The sequence below is a fragment of the Oncorhynchus mykiss genome, chromosome 11 (genome assembly GCF_057628025.1).
Source record: "Oncorhynchus mykiss isolate SJ-2025 chromosome 11, ASM5762802v1, whole genome shotgun sequence".
Taxonomy (NCBI): domain Eukaryota; kingdom Metazoa; phylum Chordata; class Actinopteri; order Salmoniformes; family Salmonidae; genus Oncorhynchus; species Oncorhynchus mykiss.
The window spans coordinates 82,692,349-82,709,171 of record NC_143032.1 but is presented as its reverse complement, the minus strand read 5'-3'; the positions used below and the strand labels follow the sequence as shown (position 1 = coordinate 82,709,171).

General features: G+C 47.7%; 1 protein-coding gene across 2 annotated transcripts in view; it reads left to right on the top strand.

Annotated features, from left to right (window-relative positions):
* The window catches only part of LOC110536477 (phosphatidate cytidylyltransferase 1), a 48,943-nt gene that overhangs the window by 22,092 nt on the left and 10,028 nt on the right, over positions 1-16,823 (top strand). For both annotated transcript variants that reach the window (XM_090191250.1, XM_090191251.1), the window contains 7 exons: positions 1,541-1,638; positions 4,457-4,596; positions 6,881-6,939; positions 9,818-9,900; positions 13,170-13,257; positions 15,774-15,842; positions 15,957-16,109. In XM_090191250.1, coding sequence (XP_090047376.1) covers positions 1,541-1,638; positions 4,457-4,596; positions 6,881-6,939; positions 9,818-9,900; positions 13,170-13,257; positions 15,774-15,842; positions 15,957-16,109 — 690 coding nt within the window. The remainder of the gene's footprint in view (positions 1-1,540; positions 1,639-4,456; positions 4,597-6,880; positions 6,940-9,817; positions 9,901-13,169; positions 13,258-15,773; positions 15,843-15,956; positions 16,110-16,823) is intronic.

Below are 16,823 nucleotides of genomic sequence, written 5' to 3'. Positions count from 1 at the left end.
CTTCCTGGGTAGATAGGTGGTAACCAGTGGTAACTATTCCTGGGTAGGTAGGTGGTAACTCCCCCTGGGTGGGTAGGTGGTAACTCGTGGTAACTCCCCCTGGGTGGGTAGGTGGTAACTCCCCCTGAGTGGGTAGGTGGTAACTAGTGGTAACTCCCCCTGGGTGGGTAGGTGGTAACTCCCCCTGGGTGGGTAGGTGGTAACTAGTGGTAACTCCCCCTGGGTGGGTAGGTGGTAACTCCCCCTGGGTGGGTAGGTGGTAACCAGGTGTAACTCTTCCTGGGTAGGTAGGTGGTAACTAGTGGTAACTCCCCCTGGGTGGGTAGGTGGTAACTCCCCCTGGGTGGGTAGGTGGTAACTCGTGGTAACTCCCCCTGGGTGGGTAGGTGGTAACTCCCCCTGAGTGGGTAGGTGGTAACTAGTGGTAACTCCCCCTGGGTGGGTAGGTGGTAACTCCCCCTGGGTGGGTAGGTGGTAACTCGTGGTAACTCCCCCTGGGTGGGTAGGTGGTTACTCCCCCTGAGTGGGTAGGTGGTAACTAGTGGTAACTCCCCCTGGGTGGGTAGGTGGTAACTCCCCCTGGGTGGGTAGGTGGTAACCAGTGGTAACTCTTCCTGGGTGGGTAGGTGGTAACCAGGGGTAACTTCTCCTGGGTGGGTAGGTGGTAACCAGGTGTAACTCTTCTTGGGTGGGTAGGTGGTAACCAGGTGTAACTCTTCCTGGGTGGGTAGGTGGTAAATCTTCCTGGGTAGGTAGGTGGTAACCAGGTGTAACTCTTCTTGGGTGGGTAGGTGGTAACCAGGGGTAACTCTTCCTGGGTAGGTAGGTGGTAACCAGGGGTAACTCTTCCTGGGTGGGTAGGTGGTAACCAGGGGTAACTCTTCCTGGGTGGGTAGGTGGTAACCAGTGGTAACTCTTCCTGGGTGGGTAGGTGGTAAATCTTCTTGGGTGGGTAGGTGGTAACCAGGTGTAACTCTTCCTGGGTGGGTAGGTGGTAACCAGGTGTAACTCTTCCTGGGTGGGTAGGTGGTAACCAGGTGTAACTCTTCCTGGGTGGGTAGGTGGTAAATCTTCCTGGGTAGGTAGGTGGTAATCAGGGGTAACTCTTCTTGGGTGGGTAGGTGGTAACCAGGGGTAACTCTTCCTGGGTAGGTAGGTGGTAACCAGGGGTAACTCTTCCTGGGTGGGTAGGTGGTAACCAGGGGTAACTCTTCCTGGGTGGGTAGGTGGTAACCAGTGGTAACTCTTCCTGGGTGGGTAGGTGGTAAATCTTCCTGGGTAGGTAGGTGGTAATCAGGGGTAACTCTTCTTGGGTGGGTAGGTGGTAACCAGGGGTAACTCTTCCTGGGTAGGTAGGTGGTAACCAGTGGTAACTCTTCCTGGGTGGGTAGGTGGTAACCAGGGGTAACTCTTCCTGGGTAGGTAGGTGGTAACCAGTGGTAACTCTTCCTGGGTGGGTAGGTGGTAACCAGGGGTAACTCTTCCTGGGTGGGTAGGTGGTAACCAGGGGTAACTCCATGTGATTCTCTCTCCTTGGTAGGTGATGACCATCCAGATCAAGTGTTTTCAGGAGATCATAGATATCGGCTACAGAGTCTACCATTCCTACGAGCTTCCCTGGTTCAGGACACTCAGCTGGTGAGGACATTGTATCTACACTGAAGAAAAATATAAATGCAACATACAACAATTTCAAAGATTTTACTGAGTTACAGTTCATTTAAGGAAATCAGTCCACTTGAAACAAATTCATTAGGCCCTAATCTATGGATTTCACATGACTGGGAATACAGATATGTATCTTTTGGTCACAGATACCTTTAAAAAGGTAGGGGCGTGGATCTGATAACCAGTCAGTATCTGGTGTGACCATTTGCCTCATTCAGCGTGACACATCTCCTTCACATAGAGTTGATCAGGCTGATGGTTGTGGCCTGTGGAATATTGTTCCACTCCTCTTCAATGGTTGTGCGAAGTTGCTGGATATTGGCGGAAACTGGAACATGCTGTTGTACACGTTTATCCAGAGCATCCCAAACATGCTCAATGGGTGACATGTCTGGTGAGTATGCAGGCCACGGAAGAACTGGGACATTTTCAGATTCCAGGAATTGTGTACAAATCCTTGCAACATGGGGCTGTGCATTATCATGCTGGAACATGAGGTGATGGCGGCGGATGAATGGCACAACAACAACGGGCATCAGGATCTCCTCACGGTATCTCCGTGCATTCAAATTTCCATTGATTTAAATGCAATTGTGTTCGTTGTCCGTAGCTTATGCCACCATGGGGCACTCTATTCACAACGTTAACATCAGCAAACCGTTCGCCCACACGATGCCATACACACTGTCTGCCATCTGGCCGGTACAGTTGAAACCGGGAATCATCCGTGAAGAGCACACGACTACAGCGTACCAGTGACCAACATTCAGTTCTCTGGCAACAGCTCTGGTGGACATTCCTGCAGTCAGCACGCCAATCGCACGCTCCCTCAACTTGGGACATCCGTGGCATTGTGTTGTGTGACAAAACTATACATTTTAGAGTGACCTTTTATTGTCTCCAGCACAAGGTGCACCTGTGTAATGATCATGCTGTTTAATCAGCTTATTGATATGTTACACCTGTCAGGTGGATGACTTATCTTGACAAAGGAGAAATACTCACTAACAGGGATGTAAACAAATTTGTGTGCAAAATTTGAGAAAAATAAGCTTTTTGTGCGTATGGAACATTTCTGGGATCTTTTATTTCAACTCATGAAACATGAGACCAAACACTTTATATGTTGCATTTATATTGTTGTTCAGTGTAGCTCGATCTCTCCTGTAACACACAGCCTTTAAAGGAGTTTAAAATGTCTGAAGGTTACATTTATTAGGTCTCTTTTTCCCCCCTCTATTTCACCCTCTCTCTTTCTGGTTCCCTACGGTCCCTACCCTCTCTCTCTTTCTGGTTCCCTACGGTCCCTACCCTCTCTCTCTTTCTGGTTCCCTACGGTCCCTACCCTCTCTCTCTTTCTGGTTCCCTACGGTCCCTACCCTCTCTCTCTTTCTGGTTCCCTACGGTCCCTACCCTCTCTCTCTTTCTGGTTCCCTACCCTCTCTCTTTCTGGTTCCCTACCCTCTCTCTCTTTCTTGTTCCCTACCCTCTCTCTCTTTCTGGTTCCCTACCCTCGCTCTCTTTCTGGTTCCCTACCCTCTCTCTCTTTGTTATGTTTCCCAATGTTCTCTCTCTTTCCCTACGGTCCCTCTCTCTCCCTCACGTCCCTCTCTCTCCCTCACGTCTCTCTCTCTCCCTCACGTCCCACTCTCTCCCTACGGTCCCTCTCTCTCCCTCATGTCCCTCTCTCTCCCTCACGTCCCTCTCTTTCCCTACGGTCTCTCTCTCCCTCACGTCCCTCTCTCTCCCTCACGTCCCTCTCTCTCCCTCACGTCCCTCTCTTTCCCTACGGTCCCTCTCTCTCCCTCACGTCCCTCTCTCTCCCTCACGTCCCTCTCTCTCCCTCACGTCCCTCTCTCTCCCTACGGTCTCTCTCTCCCTCACGTCCCTCTCTCTCCCTACGGTCTCTCTCTCTCCCTCACGTCTCTCTCCCTCACGTCCCTCTCTCTGCTCTGTCTAAAATGCTGCCTAGTGTTACTCTGCAGGTAATAGTGTGATTATGGAGTGGCCCTCTCCCCATGTAATAGTGTGAATATGGAGTGGCCCTCTCCCCATGTAATAGTGTGAATATGGAGTGGCCCTCTCCCCTTTTGAGTTTTACATTTCTGTACAGCAGAGCAGCTTTTGTGCACTTTGTTTTTTAAATGTTTTTCTTATTTTATTTCAGTTTACAAAATAGTTTCTAATTTTAGTTTCAGTTTACCATAATAACCTTGGCACACAACACACACTCACACACACCAGTCAAGCCAACCCTGAACAAAGGCCACTGCAACGAAGCCCTCTCAACCAAACCTCATCACTCACACAACCAAACTCTAACCTTGATACCCAACAAATATGTGAGGTAAAAAACACACATTAAACCAATGGAAGGATCACAATATCCTTCCTCTGTTTTTCCAGGAACTTTAGGTCACTTTTTGATTTGTGTTGAACTGATTGATACTGAATAAATAAGGCATGATGTGATGCAAAACACACACACACACACACGCATTTAAAGAGAGAACTACATATTCACAGTATCCATCTTTGTTTGTTTGTCTTCCAGGTACTTCCTGATTTGTGTGAACTGAATAAATAGGGCCTATGTGATTCAAAACACACACACACACATTTAAAGAGAGGACTACATATTCACAGTATCCATCTTTGTTTGTTTGTCTTCCAGGTACTTCCTGATTTGTGTGAACTGAATAAATAGGGCCTATGTGATGCAAAACACACACATTTAAAGAGAGAAGTACATATTCACAGTATCCATCTTTGTTTGTTTGTCTTCCAGGTACTTCCTGATTTGTGTGAATTATTTCTTCTACGGTGAGACGTTGGCGGAGTACTTTGGTGCGTTGGTTCAGAGAGAGGATTCACTCCAGTTCCTGGTCCGATACCACCGCTTCATCTCCTTCACTCTCTACCTGGCAGGTGAGCCTCGGTGGAACACAGCGGAAACACAGCCATCGATACAGCATGTGCTGTGTTTAATACAGAAGAAGAAGAAGACGGTGCATTAGGAAAGTATTCAGACCCCTTGTGTATTTTTCCACGTTAGTCTTATTCTAAAATGGGTTCAATTGTCCCCCCCCCCCCCTCCCTCATCAATCTACACACAATACCCCATAATAACATCACAATACCCCATAATGACATCACAATACCCCATAATGACATCACAATACCCCATAATGACATCGCAATACCCCATAATAACATCACAATACCCCATAATGACATCACAATACCCCATAATGACAAAGCAAAAACGTTTTTTTTTTTTTATATATATTTGCAAAAGTATAAAAATAATATTGCATTTCCAAAAGTATTCAGACCCTTTACTCAGTACTTTGTTGAAGCACCTTTGGCAGCGATTACAGTCTCAAGTCTTCTTGGGTATGATGCTACAAGCTTTGCACACCTGCATTTTAGGAGTTTCTCCCATTCCTCTCTGCAGATCCTCTCAAGCTCTGTCAGGTTGGATGGGGAGCGTTGCTGCACAGCTTTTTTCAGGTCTCTCCAGAGATGTTCGATCGGGTTCAAGTCCGGGCTCTGGCTGGGCAACTCAAGGACAATCAGGTCACAGCCAAGAAAACTCCTGCGTTGTCTTGGCTGTGTGCTTAGGGTCATTGTCCTGTTGGAAGGTGAACCTTTTCCCCATTCTGAGGTGCTGAGCACTCTGGAGCAGATTTTCATCAAGGATCTCTCTGTACTTTGCTCTGTTCATCTTTCCCTCGATACAGACTAGTCTCCCAGTCTCTGCCGCTGAAAAACATTCCCACAGCATGATGCTGCCACCACCATGCTTCACCGTAGGCATTCAGGCCAAAGAGTTCAATCTTGGTTTCATCAAACCAGAAAATATTTTTCCTTATGGTCTGAGTCCTTTTAGGTGCCTTTTGGCAAACTCCAAGCGGCTTGTCATGTGCCTTTTACTGAGGAGTGGCTTCCGTCTGACCACTCTACCATAAAGGCCTGATTGGTGGAGTGCTACAGAGATGGGAGAACCTTCCAAAAGGACAACCATCTCCACAGAGGAACCCTGGAGCTCATTCAGAGTGACCATCGGGTTCTTGGTGTCCTCCCTGACGAAGGCCCTTCTCCTCCCCTGATTGCTCAGTTTGGCCAGCTCTAGTAAGAGTCTTGGTGGTTCCAAACTTCTTACATTTGATAATGATGGAGGCTACTGTGTTCTTAGGGACCTTCAATGTTGCAGACATTTTTTGATACCCTTCCCCAGATCTCTGCCTCGATACAATACTGTCTCGGTGCGCTACGGACAATTCCTTCAACCTAAATTTGCCAAAAAAATGTCTAAACCTGTTTTCACTCTGTCATTATGGGGGACTGTGTATAGATTGTTGAGGAACATTTTATTTAATCCATTTTAGAATAAGGCTGTAACGTGACAACATGTGGAAAAAGGTCAAGGGGTCTGAATACTTTCTGAACACACTGTACGTCTATGCCATTTAGCAGGACTTTTTCCATACATTTTTTGTGCATATATTTTCCATATAGGAAACCCTCTAACATTTAAACGCAGAGAATAACGGCGTCTTTCGTAACGGCGTCTTCGTAGCCATTTTATCATGTTTGTTGTGTATCAGAAAATCGACAACCCTCTACACCAATCAGAATCGAGTATTCAGTTAATGCAACATGTTATCTATATAGCCACAGTACAACAGATATGTATAGACGTAAGTGTTTTATATATATATATATATACACACACACACACACACACACACACACACAGTGGGGCAAAAAAGTATTTAGTCAGCCACCAATTGTGCAAGTTGTCCCACTTAAAAAGATGAGAGAGGCCTGTAATTTTCATCATAGGTACACTCCAGAAATCACATTGTAGGATTTTTTAATGAATTTATTTGCAAATTATGGTGGAAAATAAGTATTTGGTCACCTACAAACAAGCAAGATTTCTGGCTCTCACAGACCTGTAACTTCTTTAAGAGGCTCCTCTGTCCTCCACTCGTTACTTGTATTAATGAACGTTTTAACCGACGCCTTCAGCACAAATTATATAGTTCTATTAGCCTGGATCCACGTCGGGTGGTTCTGTCTTGACAACTCAGTGTAACAATGGTCATACGGCTCGGCACTATATGGATGTGATGATGATGATGATGATGATGATGCCCCCCCGACCTTGAGAGAAACTGATTGCATGTTATTTGATTTTTCACAGGTTTCTGCATGTTTGTTCTGAGTCTAGTGAAGAAACATTACCGCCTGCAGTTTTATATGGTGTGTATGAGCCAAGTAACCCTGGATACCACTGACTAACCACCACCATACTGCACACTGAATACCATCCACCATACTGCATACCATACTGTATACCATACTGTATACCACACTGTATACCATCCACCATACTGTATACCACACTGCATACCATACTGTATACCACACTGCATACCATCCACCATACTGTATACCACACTGCATACCATACTGTATACCACACTGCATACCATCCACCATACTGTATACCACACTGCATACCATACTGTATACCACACTGCATACCATCCACCATACTGTATACCACACTGCATACCATCCACCATACTGTATACCACACTGCATACCATACTGTATACCACACTGCATACCATCCATCACACTGCATACCACACTGCATACCATCCACTATACTGTACACCACACTGCATACCATCCACCACACTGCATACCATCCACCACACTGCATACCATCCACCACACTGCATACCATCCACCATACTGCACACCATCCACCACACTGCATACCATCCACCACCCACCATACTGCATACCATCCACCACCCTGCATACCATCCACCACCCACCATACGGCATACCATCCACCACACTGCATACCATCCACCGTACTGCACACTGCATACCATCCACCATACTGAATACCATCCACCGTACTGCACACTGCATTCCGTCCACCATACTGCACACCATCCACCACACTGCATACCATCCACCACACTGAATACCATCCACCGTACTGCACACTGCATTCCGTCCACCATACTGCACACCATCCACCACACTGCATATCATCCACCATACTGCACATCATCCACCATACTGCATACCATCCACCACACTGCACACCATCCACCACACTGCACACCATCCACCACACTGCATATCATCCACCATACTGCACATCATCCACCATACTGCATACCATCCACCACACTGCATACCATCCACCACACTGCACACCATCCACCACACTGCATACCATCCACCACACTGAATACCATCCACCGTACTGCACACTGCATACCATCCACCACACTGCATACCATCCACCACACTGAATACCATCCACCGTACTGCACACTGCATTCCGTCCACCATACTGCACACCATCCACCACACTGCACATCATCCACCATACTGCACATCATCCACCATACTGCATACCATCCACCACACTGCACACCATCCACCACACTGCACACCATCCACCACACTGCATACCATCCACCACACTGAATACCATCCACCGTACTGCACACTGCATACCATCCACCACACTGAATACCATCCACTGTACTGCACACTGCATACCATCCACCATACTGCATACCATCCACCATACTGCATACCATCCACCACACTGCATATCATCCACCATACTGCATACCATCCACCACACTGCATACCATCCACTATACTGTATACCACACTGCATACCATCCTCTATACTGTATACCACACTGCATACCATCCACCACACTGCATACCATCCACCACACTGCATACCATCCACCACACTGCATACCATCCACCACACTGCATACCATCCACCACACTGCATACCATCCACCATACTGCATACCATCCACCATACTGCATACCATCCACCACCCTGCATACCATCCACCCTACTGCATAGCCTGGGCACCAGAACGGTTTGTGCTAACATTCCACTTCCTTGTATATATGGTATGGAGTGGCATGATGGCACAAACAGAATGGTAACCAGGCTAGCCTACTCCCTGGCTACGACACAAATGGCACACTATTCTGAATGTAGTGCACTATGTTTTACCACTCTTTTTTTGTTAGGGTTTATTAAAAAGTAGTTGACTACATAGGGAGTAGGAATGTTGTTTGAAACGTAGTCAGTAGAACCAGCTGTACTATACTAGGTCTGGCCCAAGAGAACATTCTAGATTACAGCCAGTAGAACCAGCTGTACTCTACTAGGTCTGGCCCAAGAGAACATTCTAGATTACAGCCAGTAGAACCAGCTGTACTATACTAGGTCTGGCCCAAGAGAACATTCTAGATTACAGCCAGTAGAACCAGCTGTACTATACTAGGTCTGGCCCAAGAGAACATTCTAGATTACAGCCAGTAGAACCAGCTGTACTATACTAGGTCTGGCCCAAGAGAACATTCTAGATTACAGCCAGTAGAACCAGCTGTACTATACTAGGTCTGGCCTAAGAGAACATTCTAGATTACAGCCAGTAGAACCAGCTGTACTATACTAGGTCTGGCCCAAGAGAACATTCTAGATTACAGCCAGTAGAACCAGCTGTACTATACTAGGTCTGGCCCAAGAGAACATTCTAGATTACAGCCAGTAGAACCAGCTGTACTCTACTAGGTCTGGCCCAAGACAACATTCTAGATTACAGCCAGTAGAACCAGCTGTACTATACTAGGTCTGGCCCAAGAGAACATTCTAGATTACAGCATAGCTTGTTTTTCTCCCCTCACACACACCACACACACCTCCACAAATATGTTGTATTTTAATGTCTCCATCCATCACCTCTGTGTCTTTTTAACGTAAAGGATCAGCTATGTGTTATATTGACAGTACGTCTCACACACACACACACACACACACACTAACACACACACACTAACACACACACATTGCTAGCCTGCTTTGTAAAAGGCATCTTCATCCGCCTAGCATTGTGTCATTGATGTGGTAGATGTCAGTAGTAGTGAACTGACTATACTTCTCTCTGTGCTCAATCCATATTCCCCACCACTAACGTGTGTGTGTGTGTGTGTGTGTGTGTGTGTGTGTGTGTGTGTGTGTGTGTGTGTGTGTGTGTGTGTGTGTGTGTGTGTGTGTGGTTTGCCCCTCCAGTTTGCGTGGACCCATGTAACCCTCCTGATCGTGGTTACACAGTCTCACCTAGTCATTCAGAACCTGTTTGAAGGAATGATCTGGTAAGAAACACACACCACATACTCACACACATGCACACAGGGCTCTACAATGCGACCCGTTTACTCACAAAATATTTTGCTGTGCGACCTGACATTTTTATTTAGGAGCCCCAGTGCACCAGATTCTAGCTTTATTACGCCAAATATTTGTCATTGTGCGCCTACATTTTCCAACTTAGGTCACATGCTCCTTGTAAAAAAGGTCAGCGTAGAGCCTTGACAAAGCATCAGTGTTTCTGGTCACATAGAAACGTTGCGCCCAGACAGACCAGGGCCCGTATCCACAAAGAAACGTCTCGCCCAGACAGACCAGGGCCCATATCCACAAGGAAACGTCTCGCCCAGACAGACCAGGGCCCGTATCCACAAGGAAATGTCTCGCCCAGACAGACCAGGGCCCGTATCCACAAGGAAACGTCTCGCCCAGACAGACCAGGGCCCGTATCCACAAGGAAATGTCTCGCCCAGACAGACCAGGGCCCGTATCCACAAAGAAACGTCTCGCCCAGACAGACCAGGGCCCATATCCACAAGGAAACGTCTCGCCCAGACAGACCAGGGCCCGTATCCACAAGGAAATGTCTCGCCCAGACAGACCAGGGCCCGTATCCACAAGGAAACGTCTCGCCCAGACAGACACGGGCCCGTATCCACAAGGAAACGTCTCGCCCAGACAGACCAGGGCCCGTATCCACAAGGAAATGTCTCGCCCAGACAGACCAGGGCCCGTATCCACAAGGAAACGTCTCGCCCAGACAGACACGGGCCCACACAGAAACGTCTCAGAAAAGGTCCTAAGAATCCTGCTTTAATCCTAAATAAACTCTCAGCCCAGAGTAGGTTTTAGTGTGACGTTAAAACACTGCCCGCACTAACTCTAAGCCAGGAGTAAAACTTAATGAGTTGATTTATCTCAACTGGTTAAACGGCAGTTTAAGGAAGATAGTGATGACGCTCATTGACGTTGGTTATTCCCCACCAACCGCGATGAGGCATTGCCAGCTGTGAATTCTATGGCACGTTTCAGACACCTAGACAATGTGGCTGTACTTCATAATGTTGTCATGGTGAAACGTTTGAGATCATTTCCTCCAGACACCATCACTTCTCTTAATTATCGCCTAATATGATCGCATGCATAATTATTATGATTATTTTTTAACCAATTCTGATGGTTGGTGAAAGCAGAATGTCAACAATTTTAGCCATATTACCGTCGGCATCAAGTTACTTGCATATAACGTTTGAAAGGTCTATCATTTTCATCGAACATTAACCCTAGATCAGGGGTTCCTAAACTTTTTCACTCAGGGGGGGGGGGCCCTTCCAGCATATGGGGAACGGTTGCGGTAGTCTGCCGGGTATGTTACGGTAGGGCGGTAGTCTACCAGGTATGTTGCGGTAGTCTATCGGGTATGTTACGGTAGGGCGGTAGTCTATCGGGTATGTTACGGTAGGGCGGTAGTCTACCAGGTATGTTGCGGTAGTCTACCGGGTATGTTACGGTAGGGCGGTAGCCTACCGGGTATGTTACGGTAGGACGGTAGCCTACCGGGTATGTTACGGTAGGGTGGTAGACTACCAGGTATGTTGCGGTAGAGCGGTAGACTACCAGGTATGTTGTGGTAGACTACCAGGTATGTTGCGGTAGGGTGGTAGACTACCAGGTATGTTGCGATAGGGTGGTAGCCTACCAGGTATGTTACGGTAGAGTGGTAGCCACCAGGTATGTTCCGGTAGAGTGGTAGACTACCAGGTATGTTGCGGTAGGGCGGTAGCTTACCGGGTATGTTACGGTAGGACGGTAGCTTATCGGGTATGTTGCGGTAGTCTACCAGGTATGTTGCGGTAGGGCGGTAGTCTACCAGGTATGTTGCGGTAGTCTACCGGGTATGTTACGGTAGGCCGGTAGTCTACCAGGTATGTTACGGTAGGGCGGTAGTCTACCAGGTATGTTGCGGTAGTCTACCGGGTATGTTACGGTAGGGCGGTAGTCTACCAGGTATGTTGCGGTAGTCTATCGGGTATGTTACGGTAGGGCGGTAGTCTATCGGGTATGTTACGGTAGGGCGGTAGTCTACCAGGTATGTTGCGGTAGTCTGCCGGGTATGTTACGGTAGGGCGTTAGTCTACCAGGTATGTTGCGGTAGTCTACCGGGTAGGGCGGTAGTCTATTGGGTGTGTTACGGTAGGACGGTAGCCTACCGGGTATGTTACGGTAGGACGGTAGCCTACCAGGTATGTTACGGTAGGGTGGTAGCCTACCGGGTATGTTACGGTAGGGTGGTAGACTACCGGGTATGTTGCGGTAGGGTGGTAGACTACCAGGTATGTTGTGGTAGACTACCAGGTATGTTGCGGTAGGGTGGTAGACTACCAGGTATGTTACGGTAGAGTGGTAGCCTACCAGGTATGTTCCGGTAGAGTGGTAGACTACCAGGTATGTTGCGGTAGGGCGGTAGCTTACCGGGTATGTTACGGTAGGGCGGTAGCTTACCGGGTATGTTACGGTAGGGCGGTAGTCTACCAGGTATGTTGCGGTAGTCTACCAGGTATGTTGCGGTAGTCTACCGGGAATGTTACGGTAGGGCGGTAGTCTACCAGGTATGTTACGGTAGGGCGGTAGTCTACCAGGTATGTTGCGGTAGTCTACCGGGTATGTTACGGTAGGGCGGTAGTCTACCAAGTATGTTGCGGTAGTCTATCGGGTATGTTACGGTAGGGCGGTAGTCTATCGGGTATGTTACGGTAGGGCGGTAGTCTACCAGGTATGTTGCGGTAGTCTATCGGGTATGTTACGGTAGGGCGGTAGTCTACCAGGTATGTTGCGGTAGTCTATCGGGTATGTTACGGTAGGGCGGTAGTCTACCAGGTATGTTGCGGTAGTCTATCGGGTATGTTACGGTAGGGCGGTAGTCTATCGGGTATGTTACGGTAGAGTGGTAGCCTACCAGGTATGTTCCGGTAGAGTGGTAGACTACCAGGTATGTTGCAGTAGGGCGGTAGCTTACCGGGTACGTTACGGTAGGACGGTAGCTTATCGGGTATGTTACGGTAGGGCGGTAGCTTACCGGTTATGTTACGGTAGGGCGGTAGTCTACCGGGTATGTTACGGTAGGACGGTAGCTTACTGGGTATGTTGTGGTAGGGCGGTAGCTTACCGGGTATGTTACGGTATATTGAATCTGTATGTAAGCGGTGTCTATAACAGGTAAACAGTTTTTTCAAATCTTTGACAATGTTTACATCTTGTTGTTGTTGTTTTCCAGGTTCATCGTCCCCATCTCCATAGTGATATGCAATGACATAATGGCCTACCTGTTTGGTTTCTTCTTTGGCAGAACGCCACTCATTAAGGTACACTTATATTATATATATATTATAAACTGGGTGGTTTGAGCACTGAATGCTGATTGGCTGACAGCCGTTGGTATTTCAGACCGTATACCACGGGTGTGACAGAGCATTTCCTTGTACTGCTGTAATTAGGTTGGTAGCCAGTTTACAATAGCAATAAGGCATCTGGGGACTTTGTGGTATATGGCCAATATACCACGGCTGATGGCTGTATCCCGGGACTCCGTGTTGCGTCGTGCCAAGAACAGCCCTTAGCCGTGATATATTGGCCATATAATACCACAAAGCCCCGAGATTCCCTATTGCTATAATATATGACGTGTTTGTACCAGGGTCACTTTGGGTCCAATTCCACCCTAATCCCAGTCCATCCACGAAGAGAAGAGGAGCTCCTAAAACCAACAAGAAAAATACTTTATTGGACATTCTTTCAATGAGTCTTTTTTTTTCCTTAAACCCAACCCCTCCACACACCCAGACACACACACCGTCAGAAACAGACAGAGATTCTCAGTATGGCTGTAGGACAGATAGATGACCTTCTTTCCCAGTGAAGATGAGTCACATGTGGCTTGGGGTTAGGGTTGGCACACTGAGGTAAGGCCAGGACAGGCTGGATACTGTCATCCCCTGTGTGAAACGCTATGTCATCCCTGTGTGACGTGCCATGTCATCCCCTGTGGGAAATGCTATGCCATCCCCTGTGTGAAACGCTATGTCATCCCCTGTGTGAAACGCTATGCCATCCCCTGTGTGAAACGCTATGTCATCCCCTGTGTGAAACGCTATGCCATCCCCTGTGTGAAACGCTATGTCATCCCCTGTGTGAAACTCTATGTCATCCCCTGTGTGAAACGCTATGTCATCCCCTGTGTGAAACGCTATGTCATCCCCTGTGTGAAACGCTATGTCATCCCCTGTGTGAAACGCTATGTCATCCCCTGTGTGAAACGCTATGCCATCCCCTGTGTGAAACGCTATGTCATCCCCTGTGTGAAACGCTATGCCATCCCCTGTGTGAAACGCTATGTCATCCCCTGTGTGAAACGCTATGTCATCCCCTGTGTGAAACGCTATGCCATCCCCTGTGCGAAACGCTATGTCATCCCCTGTGTGAAACGCTATGCCATCCCCTGTGCTGCGAAACGCTATGTCATCCCCTGTGCGAAACGCTATGTCATCCCCTGTGTGAAACGCTATGTCATCCCCTGTGTGAAACGCTATGTCATCCCCTGTGCGAAACGCTATATCATCCCCCTGTGTGAAACGCTGTTATTGTATCTGTCTCCACTCAACTCTCAATTCTGTTTCTATACTCCCAGTTCAGGAAGTGGAATTGCAATGAAAAATATATATATATTTCATGAATTTTAAAATACATAGAGAGAAATAATTCAGAAACAGACAGAGATTCTCAGTATGGCTGTAGGACAGATAGATGACCTTCTTTCCCAGTGAAGATGAGTCACATGTGGCTTGGGGTTAGGGTTGGCACACTGAGGTAAGGCCAGGACAGGCTGGATACTGTCATCCCCTGTGTGAAACGCTATGTCATCCCTGTGTGACGTGCCATGTCATCCCCTGTGGGAAATGCAATGTCATCCCCTGTGTGAAACGCTATGTCATCCCCTGTGTGAAACGCTATGCCATCACCTGTGTGAAACGCTATGTCATCCCCTGTGTGAAACGCTATGCCATCACCTGTGTGAAACGCTATGTCATCCCCTGTGTGAAACGCTATGTCATCCCCTGTGTGAAACGCTATGCCATCCCCTGTGTGAAACGCTATGTCATCCCTGTGTGACGTGCCATGTCATCCCCTGTGGGAAATGCTATGCCATCCCCTGTGTGAAACGCTATGTCATCCCCTGTGTGAAACGCTATGCCATCACCTGTGTGAAACGCTATGTCATCCCCTGTGTGAAACGCTATGTCATCCCCTGTGTGAAACGCTATGTCATCCCCTGTGTGAAACGCTATGCCATCCCCTGTGTGAAACGCTATGTCATCCCCTGTGTGAAACGCTATGTCATCCCCTGTGTGAAACGCTATGTCATCCCCTGTGTGAAACGCTATGCCATCCCCTGTGTGAAACGCTATGTCATCCCCTGTGTGAAACGCTATGTCATCCCCTGTGTGAAACGCTATGCCATCCCCTGTGTGAAACGCTATGTCATCCCCTGTGTGAAACGCTATGTCATCCCCTGTGTGAAACGCTATGTCATCCCCTGTGTGGAACGCTATGCCATCCCCTGTGTGAAACGCTATGTCATCCCCTGTGCTGCGAAACGCTATGTCATCCCCTGTGTGAAACTCTATGTCATCCCCTGTGTGAAACGCTGTTATTGTATCTGTCTCCACTCAACTCTCAATTCAGTTTCTATACTCCCAGTTCAGGAAGTGGAATTGCAATGAAAAATATATATATATTTCATGAATTTTAAAATACATAGAGAGAAATAATTGGGCCTAACACGTTCCAAATGAAATGTATATTTATTTTAATTTTCTTACAGCTGTCTCCTAAGAAGACGTGGGAGGGGTTTATAGGAGGCTTCTTCGGGACCCTGGTCTGTGGCTTCGTAGTGAGTACTACAGCGCAGTAAAGTTACGATGATAGTGGTCGTACCTTTTTACATTTAGAGCACGGAAATAAAGTGTCCATCCTCACTGATGATCCTCTGCTGTGTTTCTCCTAGCTGGCCTACCTGCTAGCTCAGTTCCAGTACTTTGTATGTCCTGTGGAGTACAACAGCGAGACCAACCGTTTCACCGCGGACTGTGAACCCTCTGACATCTTTGTGATGCAACAGTACACATTTCCCTTCGCTGTCCAGAACGTCCTCACATGGGTAAGGAAATTCCTGAAACGTTCCTAGAAATCCCCAGTTGAAGAATTCAAAATATGGTTTCATGTGCTCCTAGATGGCTTAGACATTAATAGGCAGACTGGTCTGGTGAGGATGCGAGACCGAGAGAGAGAGAGTCTGTTACTGGTCTGGTGAGGATGGGAGACAGAGAGAGAGTCTGTTACTGGTCTGTTGAGGATGGGAGGCAGAGAGAGAGTCTGTTACTGATCTGTTGAGGATGGGAGACAGAGAGAGAGTCTGTTACTAGTCTGTTGAGGATGGGAGACAGAGAGAGAGAGTCTGTTGTCGTGTGTTCTAGACAGGCAGACTGGTCTGTTACTGGTCTGGAGAGGATGGGAGACAGAGAGAGAGTGTTGTCGTGTGTTCTAAACAGGCAGACTGGTCTGTTACTGGTCTGGTGAGGATGGGAGACAGAGAGAGAGAGTCTGTTGTCGTGTGTTCTAGACAGGCAGACTGGTCTGGTGAGGATGGGAGACAGAGAGAGAGTCTGTTGTGTGTTCTAGACAGGCAGACTGGTCTGTTACTGGTCTGTTGAGCATGTGTTCTAAACATGGTCAGTACTGAGTTGTTGTGTGTTCTAGACATGGTCAATACTGAGTTGTCGTATGTTCTAGACATGGTCAATACTGAGTTGTTGTTGTGTGTTCTAGACATGGTCAATACTGAGTTGTCGTGTGTTCTAAACATGGTCAGTAC